This window comes from Coregonus lavaretus (assembly GCF_964263955.1).
Source record: "Coregonus lavaretus genome assembly, chromosome: 14".
NCBI lineage: Eukaryota > Metazoa > Chordata > Actinopteri > Salmoniformes > Salmonidae > Coregonus > Coregonus lavaretus.
Window position 1 is genome coordinate 15,578,441 of NC_140001.1, and position 20,262 is coordinate 15,598,702.

General features: G+C 41.5%; 1 protein-coding gene across 1 annotated transcript; it reads right to left on the minus strand.

The window, feature by feature from the left end:
- Window positions 1–1,953: 1,953 nt before the first annotated feature.
- rorb (RAR-related orphan receptor B) lies at window positions 1,954–20,222 on the minus strand (the record flags this gene model as incomplete). The annotated part of the gene is made up of 10 exons (XM_084176311.1): window positions 1,954–2,118; window positions 2,332–2,444; window positions 2,641–2,751; window positions 4,516–4,623; window positions 4,797–4,929; window positions 15,567–15,688; window positions 17,903–18,331; window positions 18,494–18,635; window positions 18,842–18,927; window positions 20,204–20,222. 10 exons carry the CDS (start codon window positions 20,220–20,222, stop codon window positions 1,954–1,956), a joined length of 1,428 nt encoding a protein of 475 aa, XP_084032437.1.
- Between the last annotated feature and the right edge of the window lie 40 nt (window positions 20,223–20,262).

Below are 20,262 nucleotides of genomic sequence, written 5' to 3' on the forward strand. Positions count from 1 at the left end.
CACACAGATCCATTCACACGCAGACATACACAGACCCCCCCCCCCCTCCCCCCAAAAGCCTTGTCTGGGTAGGTTCCTTCGCCGGGCGCCACCACCATATTTATATATCCAAAAAACGCTTACATTTTTCAAAAATATTCAAACTCTCTTTTTATGCAAAGACAGAAAAAGAGTTGCTCCCTGAGAGAGATGCTGTGTAGTGCATCGAGACACAAGTGATTGTCTTTAACAAGCCACTGACCTCTAACCTCGCACTCCTTTTTGGGTGGAGGGGTGGGCAGGATATGGTATGGGGCACGGGGGAGGGGGAGACTCTATGACTAGGAGAAGCTCATATGGAGTATGATAGTGTTCACTGCATATGGGAAAGGGATAAAAAGAAGTCAAGGAAAATGTTACAGGTCATGCTGTTCTGTACACTGGCACTGGCTAGCATCTAGTCTCCACTAAAGGTTCAGAGCGATTTGGCCCCTGTGCGAAACACGGAAACGTGTCCATTATAATGTCTAAGGAAATCCTCGAAGATCTTCAACATTAACTTTTAAATGGAAGTGATTGTCTATCATAGTTTACTATTAAGATTGTACAATGTATTGCAAATTTAAGTTGCAAACGTTTCAGTGAAAAATATCTATTACCCAGTTTTTTTGGATATAATAAGCAGTGCAAGATCTCAAGTCCCAGAGAGCACTCTGTAACGTGGAATAGGTTTCAAGTGTCCATTTTAATCTGAAAGATGGAATGTCTGAATATTGTCAGTAAAATGGACATACTGGCGTATCCACTTTAGCTAATCATGACTACCCCCTGTGCTTGACCGTTCTAGAAGGATGTGGCTGAGGAGAGAAATGCAAGAATAAGGATAAAGCAGTGTGAAACTTGAGAGAGAATTCTTCATTTAAGCAGCCCAGTGATTAGCATGGGTGTAGATTGTGCAAAATGTGACTGGGGGGGATGAGAGGAAGAGGTTCATGCAGTGACTTGGGTTCTTATTCACTGACTAGGTACTGTATGCCCTTTGAAAAGACACCAAGACCAACACAGTAGTTTTAGCTAGGTGGGTGGTGTGGTGAGAGGTGGTGGTGGTGGGTTTAGGGGGGCTGGGGGGCTGGGGGGGAGGTCCTTCTACTACAATCTCTAATTTGATCTGATTGTTCAATAGCAGTCCAACTTCGATGGATGGAGTTATTGCAGCGACAAAAAAATGATTGACAGGATGGCAATCTGCCAAAATATTTTTTGCACGCAAAATATAATATTTATGTACATATCTTCACCTTGAAAAGTAGCCATAATTGTTTCAATCCTTCTTTTACAGTTTGATAGTTCCGAACTGAAGGATGCAATACCCTCTTCACATATCAACAGAGCCCAGACAAGGCTTTCTCGACATACCAAAATGACCTCCCAGGTTTACCCCAATATTCTTTAACAAGGCTCTTTTCAACTTTCCAAATTCTGTACACATGAAACTATCAAATAAAAGTAACATAGACAAGGTATCAGCCACATAGGGCTGCTTCACTTTTAAATTAGGACTAAAATATTAACAGAAGATGTAATACTGGAATTCATTCTCCACTAAAGAATATCTACAATATATTTTCAGAATCCACATGAATCCCTCCCCCATCTTCAATATCACAATATCATAAAAAAAAAGGAAAATCTAAGATAAACAAATTTACTTACCCAGTTAAAAGACAGCTTAAATGAGCTAGTTAAAGTCTGTACATTTCTGGTCAGTTCTGAAGAGCCCCTTGGTCATGGGTGCGTTATATACATTCTTTAGACTGTATCGGTGAATCGGGTCGGATAAGTGCTGGACATTCCTAGTGTTTGCGGCTGTAAGTGTCTGGATGGTCCGGGCCTGTGGTCCGGGCTTTGCCGTTGCCGTAATGATGCGTCCGCGGTTACGTTGTGGTCCACTCTCTGAGGTTGGACCGTAGAAAGTCACTTGGGCATGGTGATCGCTGCATTGGGGTCGGGGTTGAACAGCTCCTTGTAGAGCGGGGGGAAGAGCACGTTCACCGTCTCGGGGTGAAGCTGCTGGAAGGCCTGCAGCTCCTCGGTGTGGAGAGTACACACGGCCGACAGCGTGGGTATCCGACCAATCAGCTACAGAGGACACAGTGGGGTCAGGGGTGATGGGTGAAGAAGTCCAGATCATAACCCACCTAAAGTCTCAGTCTGTACATGAATATTGCAACTAAAGTGAAAAGGTTGTTTGAAATACACTGCTCTCGAACAGTGCCTAGGTGTGACGCCCTTCGATACCAATGTTAAGCCCCACAACAGCTGTACTGTATGAGGCACGGTGATGTGCCCTACCTTAGCCAGCGCGTCCTCGTCCATGTGGTTCTTCTGCATGATGTGCTGAAGTGCAAAGTAGATCTTCTCCTGGAGCTTTTGCACCTTCCTGGGCTCCATCAGCCACGGCCGGTCTGATAGAGGAACACACACCAACATCACATGTCAATCACTGTGTCTGTCTTACTTATAATAAAGACCGCTTCAGTAGTGCAGCACATGTCAATCACTGTGTTGACAGCAGCATTCTCCAGCCAGGCAATGCCTCAGTAAGGTCTGCCTGTAGGTGGCAGCAGAAGGTAACTGTGGCTGTGAGTAGTCTGTACTAACCTGTGGAGATGAGCACTGCTGCGGAGAACAGAGCGATCTCCTCCTCAGTGAGCTGCAGAGAGCACAGACTCTTGGCAAAGTCAAACACAGCGCTGACCAGGTCGTCACAGCCTGTGAGAGTTAATAACGAGGCGGTCAATATAGAATAATATAACAATATGCTGTAGTCTCATAGTTATACTGTAGTCGCATAGTTATACTGTAGTCTCATAGTTATGCTGCAGTCTCATAGTTATACTGTAGTCTCATAGTTATGCTGCAGTCTCATAGTTATACTGTAGTCTCATAGTTATGCTGCAGTCTCATAGTTATACTGTAGTCTCATAGTTATACTGTAGTCTCATAGTTATGCTGCAGTCTCATAGTTATACTGTAGTCTCATAGTTATGCTGCAGTCTCATAGTTATGCTGCAGTCTCATAGTTATACTGTAGTCTCATAGTTATACTGTAGTCTCATAGTTATGCTGTAGTCTCATAGTTATGCTGCAGTCTCATAGTTATGCTGTAGTCTCATAGTTATGCTGTAGTCTCATAGTTATGCTGCAGTCTCATAGTTATGCTGCAGTCTCATAGTTATACTGTAGTCTCATAGTTATACTGTAGTCTCATAGTTATGCTGCAGTCTCATAGTTATGCTGCAGTCTCATAGTTATACTGTAGTCTCATAGTTATGCTGCAGTCTCATAGTTATACTGTAGTCTCATAGTTATGCTGCAGTCTCATAGTTATGCTGCAGTCTCATAGTTATACTGTAGTCTCATAGTTATGCTGTAGTCTCATAGTTATGCTGCAGTCTCATAGTTATGCTGCAGTCTCATAGTTATGCTGTAGTCTCATAGTTATGCTGTAGTCTCATAGTTATGCTGCAGTCTCATAGTTATGCTGCAGTCTCATAGTTATGCTGCAGTCTCATAGTTATACTGTAGTCTCATAGTTATACTGTAGTCTCATAGTTATACTGTAGTCTCATAGTTATGCTGCAGTCTCATAGTTATGCTGTAGTCTCATAGTTATACTGTAGTCTCATAGTTATGCTGTAGTCTCATAGTTATGCTGTAGTCTCATAGTTATGCTGCAGTCTCATACTGCAGTCTCATAGTTATGCTGTAGTCTCATAGTTATACTGTAGTCTCATAGTTATGCTGTAGTCTCATAGTTATACTGTAGTCTCATAGTTATACTGTAGTCTCATAGTTATGCTGCAGTCTCATAGTTATGCTGCAGTCTCATAGTTATGCTGTAGTCTCATAGTTATACTGTAGTCTCATAGTTATGCTGTAGTCTCATAGTTATGCTGTAGTCTCATAGTTATGCTGTAGTCTCATAGTTATGCTGCAGTCTCATAGTTATACTGTAGTCTCATAGTTATGCTGCAGTCTCATAGTTATACTGTAGTCTCATAGTTATGCTGTAGTCTCATAGTTATACTGTAGTCTCATGTAAAATAAGAATTCAGCAAACAGAGACACACTCATACATTACATTTTAAATTTTAGTCATTTAGCAGACGCTCTTATCCAGAGCGACTTACAGGAGCAATTAGGTTTAAGTGCCTTGCTCAAGGGCACATCGACAGATTTTTCACCTAGTCTGCTCGGGGATTAGAACCAGCGATCTTAACCACTAAGCTACCTGCCGCCCCATACAAACCCGATACCTACTGCAGTATTCACTGAAGTGTTTTCCCATCCTACTACAGTTATGTATGCAACTCTGTTACTTCTATGAATGTAATATGTAACAAATCAGAGTTCAAGGTCAGGTCAGAGACTACCGAATATCTTGTCCAGAACATTATGGGTACTGTAGTACATCATGCTACTTAGATGGCCGTAGATGGAGGCGGTACAGTAGCGCTAGCGGTAGTGCCTTACCTAGTGCTTTGAACATCTGCATGCCCCCGTACTTCCCCTCAAACAGCACTGTGTTGTTGAGAGGGTTAAACGCCCGACACATTCTAACCAGGACCACCTCCAGACAACCTAGAGAGAGACAGAGAAAGATGTTGAAGTCTTTTTGCAAATCCAATACCTTTTCCAACGTTGATACAATGTCGTCTTGTGTCACAATTATTTGGTTAATTTTTGTTGAAAGGAGAAACAACATTGTTTCAACCAGGAGACTTGTGTCCAATGGGAAAGCAGGGTGAGCTCACCTGACTTGAGCAGGAGGATCTGGTCGTTCTGGCAAAGCTCCATGAAGCCTGAGATGCGCTTGGCAAACTCCACCACATACTGGATGGAATGGGTGATCTGGATGGCACACTGCTGCCACAGCACGTCTCGCGTCTGCAAAGAAACACACTTTGTTAGGGACATCTTCACAGACAAATCAACACGTGTTATGACAGCTGTGTACATATCATGAACACAATTTTCAAACACTACTATAGGACTTCTGCAAGTGCAAATACAAACCGTATTTAACCCACATGTTCATGCCACAGGACTGTGCACACAATGAGACATGCAGAGGAGTTGTATTTGGGTCAACCCTTTGTGCTGTTCAATGAAGTACAATACAAAGACAGGAATCTTTATGAAATGAATACTTATAAAATAGTCAGCTCCATCGCTACACGGAATATCCAAAGTACAATATCAGCAAATTGTCTTTGTGTGTTCTATAATTTCTGGCTGTAAAATGAATCTCCATGGAGAATATTTCAAAGGTTTCTTCTGTAATGACCCATAATCCATTAGACACAGAGGAATGAGAGAGGTCACGGTGATAAAGGAACTACAGCTCTGTAACATAGACACACACACACAGGCGGAGAGGAGGAGCGAGAGAGAGCGATAGAAACAGAAGGAGAAACAAGCAGAGAAAGAGAACTTGAGAAAGAAAAGAGAGAAAAAGTGGGAGGTGAGACACTACAGACAGAATTTGGGAAAGAATGAGGTCAGTAAAAAAAAATATATTTAAATAGTGAGTATAGGGGAGGAAAGAGACATTTAAATAGCGAGTATAGGGGAGGAAAGAGACATTTAAATAGTGAGTATAGGGGAGGAAAGAGACATTTAAATAGGGTGTATTGTGGAGGAAAGAGACATTTAAATAGGGTGTATAGGGGAGGAAAGAGACATTTAAATAGCGAGTATATGGGGAGGAAAGAGACATTTAAATAGTGTGTATTGTGGAGGAAAGAAACATTTAAATAGGGTGTATAGGGGAGGAAAGAGACATTTAAATAGTGTGTATAGGGGAGGAAAGAGACATTTAAATAGTGTGTATAGGGGAGGAAAGAGACATTTAAATAGTGTGTATAGGGGAGGAAAGAGACATTTAAATAGTGTGTATAGGGGAGGAAAGAGACATTTAAATAGTGTGTATAGGGGAGGAAAGAGACATTTACATAGTGTGTATAGGGGAGGAAAGAGACATTTAAATAGTGTGTATAGGGGAGGAAAGAGACATTTAAATAGTGTGCATAGGGGAGGAAAGAGACATTTAAATAGCGAGTATAGGGGAGGAAAGAGACATTTAAATAGGGTGTATAGGGGAGGAAAGAGGCATTTTAAATAGTGTGTATTGTGGAGGAAAGAGACATTTAAATAGGGTGTATAGGGGAGGAAAGAGACATTTAAATAGCGAGTATAGGGGAGAAAATAGACATTTAAATAGCGAGTATAGGAGAGGAAAGAGACATTTAAATAGCGAGTATAGGGGAGGAAAGAGACATTTAAATAGGGTGTATAGGGGAGGAAAGAGACATTTAAATAGTGTGAATAGGGGAGGAAAGAGACATTTAAATAGTGTGTATAGGGGAGGAAAGAGACATTTTAAGTAGTGTGTATTGTGGAGGAAAGAGACATTTAAATAGGGTGTATAGGGGAGGAAAGAGACATTTAAATAGCGAGTATAGGAGAGGAAAGAGACATTTAAATAGTGTGTATAGGGGAGGAAAGAGACATTTAAATAGGGTGTATAGGGGAGGAAAGAGACATTTAAATAGTGTGTATTGTGGAGGAAAGAGACATTTAAATAGGGTGTATAGGGGAGGAAAGAGACATTTAAATAGCGAGTATAGGAGAGGAAAGAGACATTTAAATAGTGTGTATAGGGGAGGAAAGAGACATTTAAATAGTGAGTATAGGGGAGGAAATATACATTTAAATAGTGTGTATAGGGGAGGAAAGAGACATTTAAATAGTGTGTATAGGGGAGGAAATATACATTTAAATAGTGTGTATAGGGGAGGAAAGAGACATTTAAATAGTGTGTATAGGGGAGGAAATATACATTTAAATAGTGTGTATAGGGGAGGAAAGAGACATTTAAATAGGGTGTATAGGGGAGGAAAGAGACATTTAAATAGTGTGTATTGTGGAGGAAAGAGACATTTAAATAGGGTGTATAGGGGAGGAAAGAGACATTTAAATAGTGTGTATAGGGGAGGAAAGAGACATTTAAATAGTGTGTATAGGGGAGGAAAGGGACATTTAAATAGTGTGTATAGGGGAGGAAAGAGACATTTAAAAAGTGTGTATAGGGGAGGAAAGAGACATTTAAATAGTGTGTATAGGGGAGGAAAGAGACATTTAAATAGTGTGTATAGGGGAGGAAATATACATTTAAATAGAGAGTATAGGGGAGGAAAGAGACATTTAAATAGGGTGTATAGGGGAGGAAAGAGGCATTTTAAATAGTGTGTATTGTGGAGGAAAGAGACATTTAAATAGGGTGTATAGGGGAGGAAAGAGACATTTAAATAGCGAGTATAGGGGAGGAAAGAGACATTTAAATAGGGTGTATAGGGGAGGAAAGAGGCATTTTAAATAGTGTGTATAGGGGAGGAAAGAGACATTTAAAAAGTGTGTATAGGGGAGGAAAGAGACATTTAAATAGTGTGTATAGGTGAGGAAAGAGACATTTACAGTGGGGAAAAAAAGTATTTAGTCAGCCACCAATTGTGCAAGTTCTCCCACTTAAAAATATGAGAGAGGCCTGTAATTTTCATCATAGGTACACGTCAACTATGACAGACAAATGGAGGAAAAAAAATCCAGAAAATCACATTGTAGGATTTTTAATGAATTTATTTGCAAATTATGGTGGAAAATAAGTATTTGGTCACCTACAAACAAGCAAGATTTCTGGCTCTCACAGACCTGTAACTTCTTCTTTAAGAGGCTCCTCTGTCCTCCACTCGTTACCTGTATTAATGGCACCTGTTTGAACTTGTTATCAGTATAAAAGACACCTGTCCACAACCTCAAACAGTCACACTCCAAACTCCACTATGGCCAAGACCAAAGAGCTGTCAAAGGACACCAGAAACAAAATTGTAGACCTGCACCAGGCTGGGAAGACTGAATCTGCAATAGGTAAGCAGCTTGGTTTGAAGAAATCAACTGTGGGAGCAATTATTAGGAAATGGAAGACATACACGACCACTGATAATCTCCCTCGATCTGGGGCTCCACGCAAGATCTCACCCAGTGGGGTCAAAATGATCACAAGAACGGTGAGCAAAAATCCCAGAACCACACGGGGGGACCTAGTGAATGACCTGCAGAGAGCTGGGACCAAAGTAACAAAGCCTACCATCAGTAACACACTACGCCGCCAGGGAATCAAATCCTGCAGTGTGAGACGTGTCCCCCTGCTTAAGCCAGTACATGTCTAGGCCCGTCTGAAGTTTGCTAGAGTGCATTTGGATGATCCAGAAGAGTATTGGGAGAATGTCATATGGTCAGATGAAACCAAAATAGGACTTTTTGGTAAAAACTCAACTCGTCGTGTTTGGAGGACAAAGAATGCTGAGTTGCATCCAAAGAACACCATACCTACTGTGAAGCATGGGGGTGGAAACATCATGCTTTGGGGCTGTTTTTCTGCAAAGGGACCAGGACGACTGATCCGTGTAAAGGAAAGAATGAATGGGGCCATGTATCGTGAGATTTTGAGTGAAAACCTCCTTCCATCAGCAAGGGCATTGAAGATGAAACGTGGCTGGGTCTTTCAGCATGACAATGATCCCAAACACACCGCCCGGGCAACGAAGGAGTGGCTTCGTAAGAAGCATTTCAAGGTCCTGGAGTGGCCTAGCCAGTCTCCAGATCTCAACCCCATAGAAAATCTTTGGAGGGAGTTGAAAGTCCGTGTTGCCCAGCGACAGCCCCAAAACATCACTGCTCTAGAGGAGATCTGCATGGAGGAATGGGCCAAAATACCAGCAACAGTGTGTGAAAACCTTGTGAAGACTTACAGAAAACGTTTGACCTGTGTCATTGCCAACAAAGGGTATATAACAAAGTATTGAGAAACTTTTGTTATTAACCAAATACTTATTTTCCACCATAATTTGCAAATAAATTCATTAAAAATCCTACAATATGATTTTCTGGAAAAAAAATTCTCATTTTGTCTGTCATAGTTGACGTGTACCTATGATGAAAATTACAGGCCTCTCATCTTTTTACGTGGGAGAACTTGCACAATTGGTGGCTGACTAAATACTTTTTTTTCCCACTGTAAATAGCGAGTGTAGGGGAGGAAAGAGACATTTAAATAGTGTGTATAGGGGAGGAAAGAGACATTTAAATAGTGTGTATAGGGGAGGAAAGAGACATTTAAATAGAGAGTATAGGGGAGGAAAGAGACATTTAAATAGTGTGCATAGGGGAGGAAAGAGACATTTAAATAGTGTGTATAGGGGAGGAAAGAGACATTTAAATAGTGTGTATAGGGGAGGAAAGAGACATTTAAATAGAGAGTATAGGGGAGGAAAGAGACATTTAAATAGTGTGCATAGGGGAGGAAAGAGACATTTAAATAGTGTGTATAGGGGAGGAAAGAGACATTTAAATAGTGTGTATAGGGGAGGAAAGAGACATTTACATAGTGTGTATAGGGGAGGAAAGAGACATTTAAATAGTGTGTATAGGGGAGGAAAGAGACATTTAAATAGTGTGCATAGGGGAGGAAAGAGACATTTAAATAGCGAGTATAGGGGAGGAAAGAGACATTTAAATAGGGTGTATAGGGGAGGAAAGAGGCATTTTAAATAGTATGTATTGTGGAGGAAAGAGACATTTAAATAGGGTGTATTGTGGAGGAAAGAGACATTTAAATAGGGTGTATAGGGGAGGAAAGAGACATTTAAATAGCGAGTATAGGAGAGGAAAGAGACATTTAAATAGTGTGTATAGGGGAGGAAAGAGGCATTTAAATAGGGTGTATAGGGGAGGAAAGAGACATTTAAATAGTGTGTATTGTGGAGGAAAGAGACATTTAAATAGGGTGTATAGGGGAGGAAAGAGACATTTAAATAGCGAGTATAGGAGAGGAAAGAGACATTTAAATAGTGTGTATAGGGGAGGAAAGAGACATTTAAATAGTGAGTATAGGGGAGGAAATATACATTTAAATAGTGTGTATAGGGGAGGAAAGAGACATTTAAATAGTGTGTATAGGGGAGGAAATATACATTTAAATAGTGTGTATAGGGGAGGAAAGAGACATTTAAATAGTGTGTATTGTGGAGGAAAGAGACATTTAAATAGTGTGTATAGGGGAGGAAAGAGACATTTAAATAGGGTGTATAGGGGAGGAAAGAGACATTTAAATAGTGTGTATAGGGGAGGAAAGACATTTAAATAGTGTGTATAGGGGAGGAAATATACATTTAAATAGTGTGTATAGGGGAGGAAAGAGACATTTAAATAGTGTGTATAGGGGAGGAAAGAGACATTTAAATAGTGTGTATAGGGGAGGAAATATACATTTAAATAGAGAGTATAGGGGAGGAAAGAGACATTTAAATAGGGTGTATAGGGGAGGAAAGAGGCATTTTAAATAGTGTGTATTGTGGAGGAAAGAGACATTTAAATAGGGTGTATAGGGGAGGAAAGAGACATTTAAATAGCGAGTATAGGGGAGGAAAGAGACATTTAAATAGGGTGTATAGGGGAGGAAAGAGGCATTTTAAATAGTGTGTATTGTGGAGGAAAGAGACATTTAAATAGGGTGTATAGGGGAGGAAAGAGACATTTAAATAGTGTGTATAGGGGAGGAAAGAGACATTTAAAAAGTGTGTATAGGGGAGGAAAGAGACATTTAAATAGTGTGTATAGGGGAGGAAAGAGACATTTAAATAGAGAGTATAGGGGAGGAAAGAGACATTTAAATAGGGTGTATAGGGGAGGAAAGATACATTTAAATAGTGTGTATAGGGGAGGAGAGAGTGTAGATCAGCTTTAATATTGTAGATAGACTGTAACTTCCATCAATGTAATTGTCTGCATCAATTCCAATCCCCCATTTGTTTTTTTCTCTCGCAAATATATATATATATATATATATATATATATATATATATATATATATATATATATATATATATATATATATATATATATATATATATCTTTTTTTTTTTATATATATATATACACACATACATACACACACATATATACAGACATACATATATACAGTGGGGAAAAAAAGTATTTAGTCAGCCACCAATTGTGCAAGTTCTCCCACTTAAAAAGATGAGAGATGCCTGTAATTTTCATCATAGGTACACGTCAACTATGACAGACAAAATGAGAATTTATTTTCCAGAAAATCACATTGTAGGATTTTTTATGAATTTATTTGCAGATTATGGTGGAAAATAAGCATTTGGTCAATAACAAAAGTTTCTCAATACTTTCTTATATACCCTTTGTTGGCAATGACACAGGTCAAACGTTTTCTGTATGTCGTCACAAGGTTTTCACACACTGTTGCTGGTATTTTGGCCCATTCCTCCATGCAGATCTCCTCTAGAGCAGTGATGTTTTGGGGCTGTCGCTGGGCAACACAGACTTTCAACTCCCTCCAAAAATTTTCTATGGGGTTGAGATCTGGAGACTGGCTAGGCCACTCCAGGACCTTGAAATGGTTCTTACGAAGCCACTCTTTCGTTGCCCGGGCGGTGTGTTTGGGATCATTGTCATGCTGAAAGACCCAGCCACGTTTCATCTTCAATGCCCTTGCTGATGGAAGGAGGTTTTCACTCAGAATCTCACGATACATGGCCCCATTCATTCTTTCCTTTACACGATCAGTCGTCCTGGTCCCTTTGCAGAAAAACAGCCCCAAAGCATGATGTTTCCACCCCCATGCTTCACAGTAGGTATGGTGTTCTTTGGACGCAACTCAGCATTCTTTGTCCTCCAAACACGACGAGTTGAGTTTTTACCAAAAAGTTCTATTTTGGTTTCATCTGACCATATGACATTCTCCCAATCCTCTTCTGGATCATCCAAATGCACTCTAGCAAACTTCAGACGGGCCTGGACATGTACAGGCTTAAGCAGGGGGACACGTCTGGCACTGCAGGATTTGAGTCCCTGGCGGCGTAGTGTGTTACTGATGGTAACAGGTGTCTTTTATACTGATAACAAGTTCAAACAGGTGCCATTAATACAGGTAACGAGTGGAGGACAGAGGAGTCTCTTAAAGAAGAAGTTACAGGTCTGTGAGAGCCAGAAATCTTGCTTGTTTGTAGGTGACCAAATACTTATTTTCCACCATCATTTGAAAATAAATTCATTAAAAATCCTACAATGTGATTTTCTGGATTTTTTTCCCTCAATTTGTCTGTCATAGTTGACGTGTACCTATGATGAAAATTACAGGCCTCTCTCATCTTTTTAAGTGGGAGAACTTGCACAATTGGTGGCTGACTAAATACTTTTTTTCCCCACTGTACATACATACATATATACATATCCTTTAAAAACATACAGTGGGGAAAAAATGTATTTAGTCAGCCACCAATTGTGCAAGTTCTCCCACTTAAAAAGATGAGAGAGGCCTGTAATTTTCATCATAGGTACACGTCAACTATGACAGACAAATTGAGGAAAAAAACTCCAGAAAATCACATTGTAGGATTTTTTATGAATTTATTTGCAAATTATGGTGGAAAATAAGTATTTGGTCACCTACAAACAAGCAAGATTTCTGGCTCTCACAGACCTGTAACTTATTATTTAAGAGGCTCCTTTGTCCTCCACTCGTTACCTGTATTAATGGCACCTGTTTGAACTTGTTATCAGTATAAAAGACACCTGTCCACAACCTCAAACAGTCACACTCCAAACTCCACTATGGCCAAGACCAAAGAGCTGTCAAAGGACACCAGAAACAAAATTGTAGACCTGCACCAGGCTGGGAAGACTGAATATGCAATAGGTAAGCAGCTTGGTTTGAAGAAATCAACTGTGGGAGCAATTATTAGGAAATGGAAGACATACAAGACCACTGATAATCTCCCTCGATCTGGGGCTCCACGCAAGATCTCACCCCGTGGGGTCAAAATGATCACAAGAACGGTGAGCAAAAATCCCAGAACCACACGGGGGGACCTAGTGAATGACCTGCAGAGAGCTGGGACCAAAGTAACAAAGCCTACCATCAGTAACACACTACGCCGCCAGGGACTCAAATCCTGCAATGCAAGACGTGTCCCCCTGCTTAAGCCAGTACATGTCCAGGCCCGTCTGAAGTTTGCTAGAGTGCATTTGGATGATCCAGAAGAGGATTGGGAGAATGTCATATGGTCAGATGAAACCAAAATAGAACTTTTTGGTAAAAACTCAACTCGTCGTGTTTGGAGGACAAAGAATGCTGAGTTGCATCCAAAGAACACCATACCTACTGTGAAGCATGGGGGTGGAAACATCATGCTTTGGGGCTGTTTTTCTGCAAAGGGACCAGGACGACTGATCCGTGTAAAGGAAAGAATGAATGGGGCCATGTATCGTGAGATTTTGAGTGAAAACCTCCTTCCATCAGCAAGGGCATTGAAGATGAAACGTGGCTGGGTCTTTCAGCATGACAATGATCCCAAACACACCGCCCGGGCAACGAAGGAGTGGCTTCGTAAGAAGCATTTCAAGGTCCTGGAGTGGCCTAGCCAGTCTCCAGATCTCAACCCCATAGAAAATCTTTGGAGGGAGTTGAAAGTCTGTGTTGCCCAGCGACAGCCCCAAAACATCACTGCTCTAGAGGAGATCTGCATGGAGGAATGGGCCAAAATACCAGCAACAGTGTGTGAAAACCTTGTGAAGACTTACAGAAAACGTTTGACCTGTGTCATTGCCAACAAAGGGTATATAACAAAGTATTGAGAAACTTTTGTTATTGACCAAATACTTATTTTCCACCATAATTTGCAAATAAATTCATTAAAAATCCTACAATGTGATTTTCTGGATTATTTTTTCTCATTTTGTCTGTCATAGTTGACGTGTACCTATGATGACAATTACAGGCCTCTCTCATCTTTTTAAGTGGGAGAACTTGCACAATTGGTGGCTGACTAAATACTTTTTTTCCCCACTGTATATTTCCCTTTATTACTTTCCAACCCCACCACCCCTTCCCTAATTGGAGTAAACTAGTGAACAACTGTCACGGATTCTGCCGAGGCTGCTCCCCCTCCTGGTACGAGCAGGCGTCGGCGGTCGCCGTCCCCGGAGTACTAGCTGCCACCGATCTATGTTTCTGTGTGTGATTGCTTTTGTCTGTCTGTCACACCTGTGTCCTATTGTGTATTCATCACCTGTCCTATAAGTTCCGTCTTTTTGCTTGGTAGGATTGTGTGTTGTTGTTCGCCTGTCGTTGTGCTGCGTGTTTTGTTTCTTGTTTGCATTTTTTGTGTTTTACGCATGTTGCGTAAATGCTCGCCTCTTGTTGTTTGAGGTCGTTTGTTTTCCGTTTCCTTTTGGAAATTTTGAGTAAACTCTGTTGGACTGAGCCTCGGTGTCCTGCGCCTGACCTCCACCACACATACACCTCACCTCATGACAACAACAATGCTTAGGCCTCTACTTCCAGCTTATACATACTATATACATTTTATGGACACAGTCAATTACAATAATTCTATTTTGTTTGTTTTTACTCCTGAACTTCCTCTACCCTCAACCTCTTCGATCATTTTCATGATGTCCATCCGGTTTGCGTCTTCATGCCATATCTTTCTAACTGTGCTCTTTCACAAAAGCTCTCAACCTATAACCTATAGACTTATTATGGACACAGTATGCTTACTTTATTAGTTATCTTGTTGTTATTAGTTGTTGTTATTTGTTATTAGTCCCATCCTTCAACTCCATTCAACACCACCCATCTATCTCTTAACACCATCCATATTGGATTTCTATTTGCCATATATTTTTTAACTGTACTGTGATGTTTTACAAAAGTTCTGAACCTTTCTATTCTCATTGTTTCTACAGATTGTAAATTGAAAATAAACATTTTTGCTAAAAGTATTATTATATTATTGATCGATTGACTATGACTTTTCAGATCACCCAGTAATGCTATCTGCAGATACTCTTATCCAAAGCGACTTACAGTAGTGAGTGCATACATTTAAAAAAAACTTTGTTTATACTGGCGTTGGGGGGGGGTGGGGGGTGTATAGGGTAGAAAAGAGACATTGGATGACAATGGAGTTGGGGGGGGTGTATAGGGGAGGGAACAGACATTGGATGACAACTGAGTTGGGGGGTGTATAGGGGAGGAAACAGACATTGGATGACAATGGAGTTGGGGGGTGTATAGGGGAGGAAACAGACATTGGATGACAATGGAGTTGGGGGGTGTATAGGGGAGGAAACAGACATTGGATGACAACGGAGTTGGGGGGTGTATAGGGGAGGAAACAGACATTGGATGACAACAGAGTAGGAGGAGGAGGGGGGGTGCTCAGAGGTTGTAGGTAAATGAGCAGTGCAATGTCGGCTGGTCACAAGGAACACACACACACACACACACACACACACACACACACACACACAAACAGACACGCATACACACACTGGTCACAAGGAACACACACACACACACAAACAGACACACATACACACACTGGTCACAAGGAAGACATACACACACACACTGGTCACACACTCACTTTGCTCTGGAACATCTTGATGTCATCGTAGGAGTGTGTTTGCCAGGCCAGCTGCTGGAGCTCATCTGCTGTGTATTGACAGGTCTCCAGGTGAGACTTTATAATGTTCTGGGCGATACGATCTATGGAGGGAGAGGGGGAGAGGACAGAGAAGAGACAGAGTCAGACACACACTTTGATCAAAATTCAAGCGAAATGGTAGCTTATCATTCATTGTCTATGGGAGCGTGAAACCGATGAACTGATCATACGTTTAATGAAAACTATTGCACCTTTATTTAGCTTTATTCAACCTCCGAAAGTTTCAGTCCTCACGCAACTTTGTATGTGGTCTCGTCCACCAGGCCTTGGGACGAGGTTGCTTTTTATGTAGCATCATTTTAAACTGTATTGTAGAAATGTTTATTTTTTTTGTCTGAATGTTGGCACTAATTGAAACTGGGTATAGAAAACCGCAGAACCGATCTTTACAAGAATCAGGGAATGTATTGTATACCCCCATCCGAGTTTATGTGTGACAACTCAAATATAGAGTTCACTAGTAAAACTGTGTTCAGCTAAATTGACATTGTAAGGCAGGCCAAACTCAAGATTTAATCTGCAATCTCAATGGGTGTTTCTTACATTGATGGGCTGAGCTTAAATATGACGCATGGACACCTCTCTCTCTCTTTCTCTCAATTTTCAATTCAATTTCAATTTAAGGGCTTTATTGGCATGGGAAACGTATGTTAACATTGCCAAAGCAAGTGAAGTAGATAGTAAACGAAAGTGAAATAAACAATAAATATTAACAGTAAGCATTACACTCAGAAGTTCCAAAAGAATAAAGATATTTCAAATGTCATATTATGTATATATACAGTATTGTAACAATGTGCAAATAGTTAAAGTACAAATGGGAAAATAAATAAACATAAATATAGGTTGTATTTACAATGGTGTTTGTTCTTCACTGTTTGCCCTTTTCTTGTGGCAACAGGTCACAAATCTTGCTGCTGTGATAGCACACTGTGGTTTTTCACCCAGTAGATAAGGGAGTTTATCAAAATTGAGTTTGTTTTCAAATTCTTTGTGGATCTCTGTAATCTGAGGGAAATATGTGTCTCTAATATGGTCAAACATTTGGCAGAAGGTTAGGAAGTGCAGCTCAGTTTCTACCTCATTTTGTGGGCAGTGTGCACATAGCCTGTCTTCTCTTGAGAGCCAGGTCTGCCTACAGCGGCCTTTCTCAATACTTTGGGTCAGTCACAGTGGTCAGGTATTCTGCCACTGTGTACTCTCTGTTTAGAGCCAAATAGCATTCTAGTTTGCTCTGTCTTTTGTTAATTCTTTCCAATGTGTCAAGTCATTCTCTTTTTGTTTTCTCATGATTTGGTTGGGTCTAATTGTGTTGTTGTTGTTGTCCTGGGGCTCTGTGGGGTCTGTTTGTGTTTGTGAACAGAGCCCCAGGACCACTCTTCTCCAAGTTCATCTCTCTGTAGGTGATGGCTTTGTTATGGAAGGTTTGGAAATCGCTTCCTTTTAAGTGGTTATAGAATTTAACGGCTCTTTTCTGGATTTTGATAATTAGCGGGTATCGGCCCTAATTCTGCTCTGCATGCATTATTTTGTGTTTTTCGTAGTACACTGAGGATATTTTTGCAGAATTCTGCATGCAGAGTCTCAATTTGGTGTTTGTCCCATTTTGTGAATTCTTGGTTGGTGAGTGGACCCCAGACCTCACAACCATAAAGGGCAATGGGTTCTATAACTGATTCAAGTATTTTTAGACAGATCCTAATTGGTATGTCAAATGTTATGTTCCTTTTGATGGCATAGAAGGCCCTTCTTGCCTTGTCTCTCAGATAATTCACAGCTTTGTGGAAGTTACCTGTGGCGCTGATGTTTAGGCCGAGGTATGTATAGTTTTTTGTGTGCTCTAGGGCAACGGTGTCTAGATGGAATTTGTATTTGTGGTCCTGGCATCTCTCGCTCTCTCGCTTTCTCTCTCGCTCTCCCTCCCTGTCTCTCTCTCTCTCTCCCTGTCTCTCTCTCTCCAGTTGCTCTCTATTTCTAACTCTCTATCACAGCCCTCTCTCTCTCTCTCTCTCTCTCTCTCACTCTCTCACTCTCTCACTCTCTCTCTCTCTCTAAGCCTGTCTGATCTCCTGTCCCGCACACAGCTTATCACACTGACACACCCTCCTATTCAAATCATCAATTAAGGCCTGGTATCTTCCTGCACTGTGCAACACTCACTCACAGAGACATCATTATGCACCTAATGTTTTTGAGGGTGCACTGACGGCCAAATTCGATATCTTGGAATGAACTTGACCGTAACCCTTAGTTACCTAGCTCTCCCATGCTGACATTGCTGTGCGCCAGCTGACTGTCCTGGTAGGCGCTGTAGTTGAACAGGTTAGACACGGGGGTCAGGTCGTACACCGGCTCCTGCTTGATGTGCTTCATGCCCGCCATGTCCAGGCCCGACTGGTCCGGAGATGGCTGGGTGGAGTCCATACCATGGTAGTAGCCACCCGGGGCACCACCGTTCACCTGGCCCTTGGGGAGCTCGATGACGTGGCCGTTGGCGTATGTGCCTCCGATCTCGTGGTTGAGGGTGCTAAGGCCGTTGGTCAGGCTGGACGAGTAGACACGCGCAAGGGCCTCTGCCTCACACGTCTGCTGCTGCCGCTCATTCAGGATCCGCTGCTGGTGCTTCTGTACCTCGGCGTACAGGCTGTCACGCTGCTTCTTGGACATGCGGCCAAACTTCACAGCTACACACAGAGAGGGGGAGGGAGAGAAGGAGGTTGTTTATTAGTCACATTGTGTTTGTTTTCTCTCTCAGCTTCACCTGGGCTTTAGACATTTTAAAGTAAGTAAGTGTCTACACTTGTGTGTGTGTGTGTGTGTGTGTGTGTGTGTGTAAGCGGTCTCACCATCTCTGGACATTCCGAGTGCGAGACACTTCTGTAAGCGGCAGTGCTGGCAGCGGTTTCGGTTGGTCCTGTCGATCAGACAGTTCCTCTGGCGAGGGCAGGAGTATGCAGCATTGTTCTGCTGACTTCGTCTGAAGAACCCCTACAGGACAACCACAAACACCGGAGCAGTCAGTCTATGATTTGGAAAATAAGGAAAATATCATAAAATAATAGAAAAGAAAAGAGCTGATGGAGAGTAGAAGGCAGTTGATGGAATAAAAGGAAGATATGAAACAGAAATGACATTGGAGAATGATGGGGATAGAGTCAGACAGAGGGAACAACAGAGCTGTGTGGAGAACTCACTTTGCAGCCCTCACACGTGATGACTCCATAGTGGATTCCTGATGACTTGTCTCCACAGATTTTGCACGGTATAACTTCGATTTGGGCTGTGGACAGAGAGGTGGGAAGGGAAAACACACACCTGGGTTACATAACCGTTTCCTTGTGTCACACACACTTGCCTGTACCGTACCAGTATTAATGGCCACTCAACGTTCCCCCAACTGTCGGTGGGCTCATTAGGGTGTGTGCGTGGTTGTGTGTGTGTGTGTGTGTGTGTTTCTGTCACATGTGACCCAGTGACGGGGAACAGTGCTCCCAATCAGAAGGAACCTCTCCAGTCAACAGGACTTTGTGGCATCCTGTTCATTTTAGCAGTGTTTTATGGTGTGGTAATGACATGTGACAGACATTGTGTCATGAGGATGAGCAGGGGTCCTTAGATGTGGTCCCTGGATTGTAGTGGGGTTACATCACCAAAGTATCTTACATTTTACATTTTAGTAATTTAGCAGACGCTCTTATCCAGAGCGACTTACAGTTAGTGACTTCATTTATTCACTCACTCATTCACTTGTAGTGTACATGTAGTATACTATAGGACTGAACTGTGTACTGTAGGTCTGAAATCGCCGCACACAGAAACATTTAGGAGCGTCCAGTGACCACAGTAACCAGTGTAGCCACATAGTTCGAGACAGAGAAGGATAGTGACAGATAGAGAGATAGCTAGAGAAATACAATAGATAGATAGAGAGAGAGCGAGATAGATAGATGGCACATATCTGCTGAGAATGCACACTCACTATAAGGAGATTAGACGCACAATCTAATCCTACATTATTTCTTTCCTCACACGCTGTTTCCCTGCGCTGCAAACTGACTGGCTAATCCAAAGCAGCAGTTCCCTAATAACCTCTCTGCACCTGCAACTGCACTATTCTCCCAGAAATCAGGTAAAATGGCTACAAACAGACTAAACAGACAAGAAATCATCCTATTTTCAGTTTATGAAATAGTAATATTCCACAAATCTACAAGAATGAAAAGTCTTCAGATTTAGCCTGAAACATAGAAAACTGAAATGACACGTAGAACTTTAGTGACTCTGAGTATAGCCCAAAACGACAAAAAGAAATGGACCGGAAAATGGGATATGTTCATAAGGAACCAAATGGAGTGAAACAGGGAGGGACTACCTGGATTTGTCCAATAAGGAACATTCGTTACATTCCTTTTACATGTGCCCTATGAACACGACCAAGGATTCATTCCGAGCTGCAAAGTACACAGAGAAATGACTGTAAGGGTTAATCTTCTAACCTTCTAAAATATTAATGTAATAATTTAGGGTAAAAGGCAATGTCCAAAAGTATGTCTTACCTACGACATCCGTTTTCATTTTCGGTGGAGACAAACACGCATAAACACATGTACACACA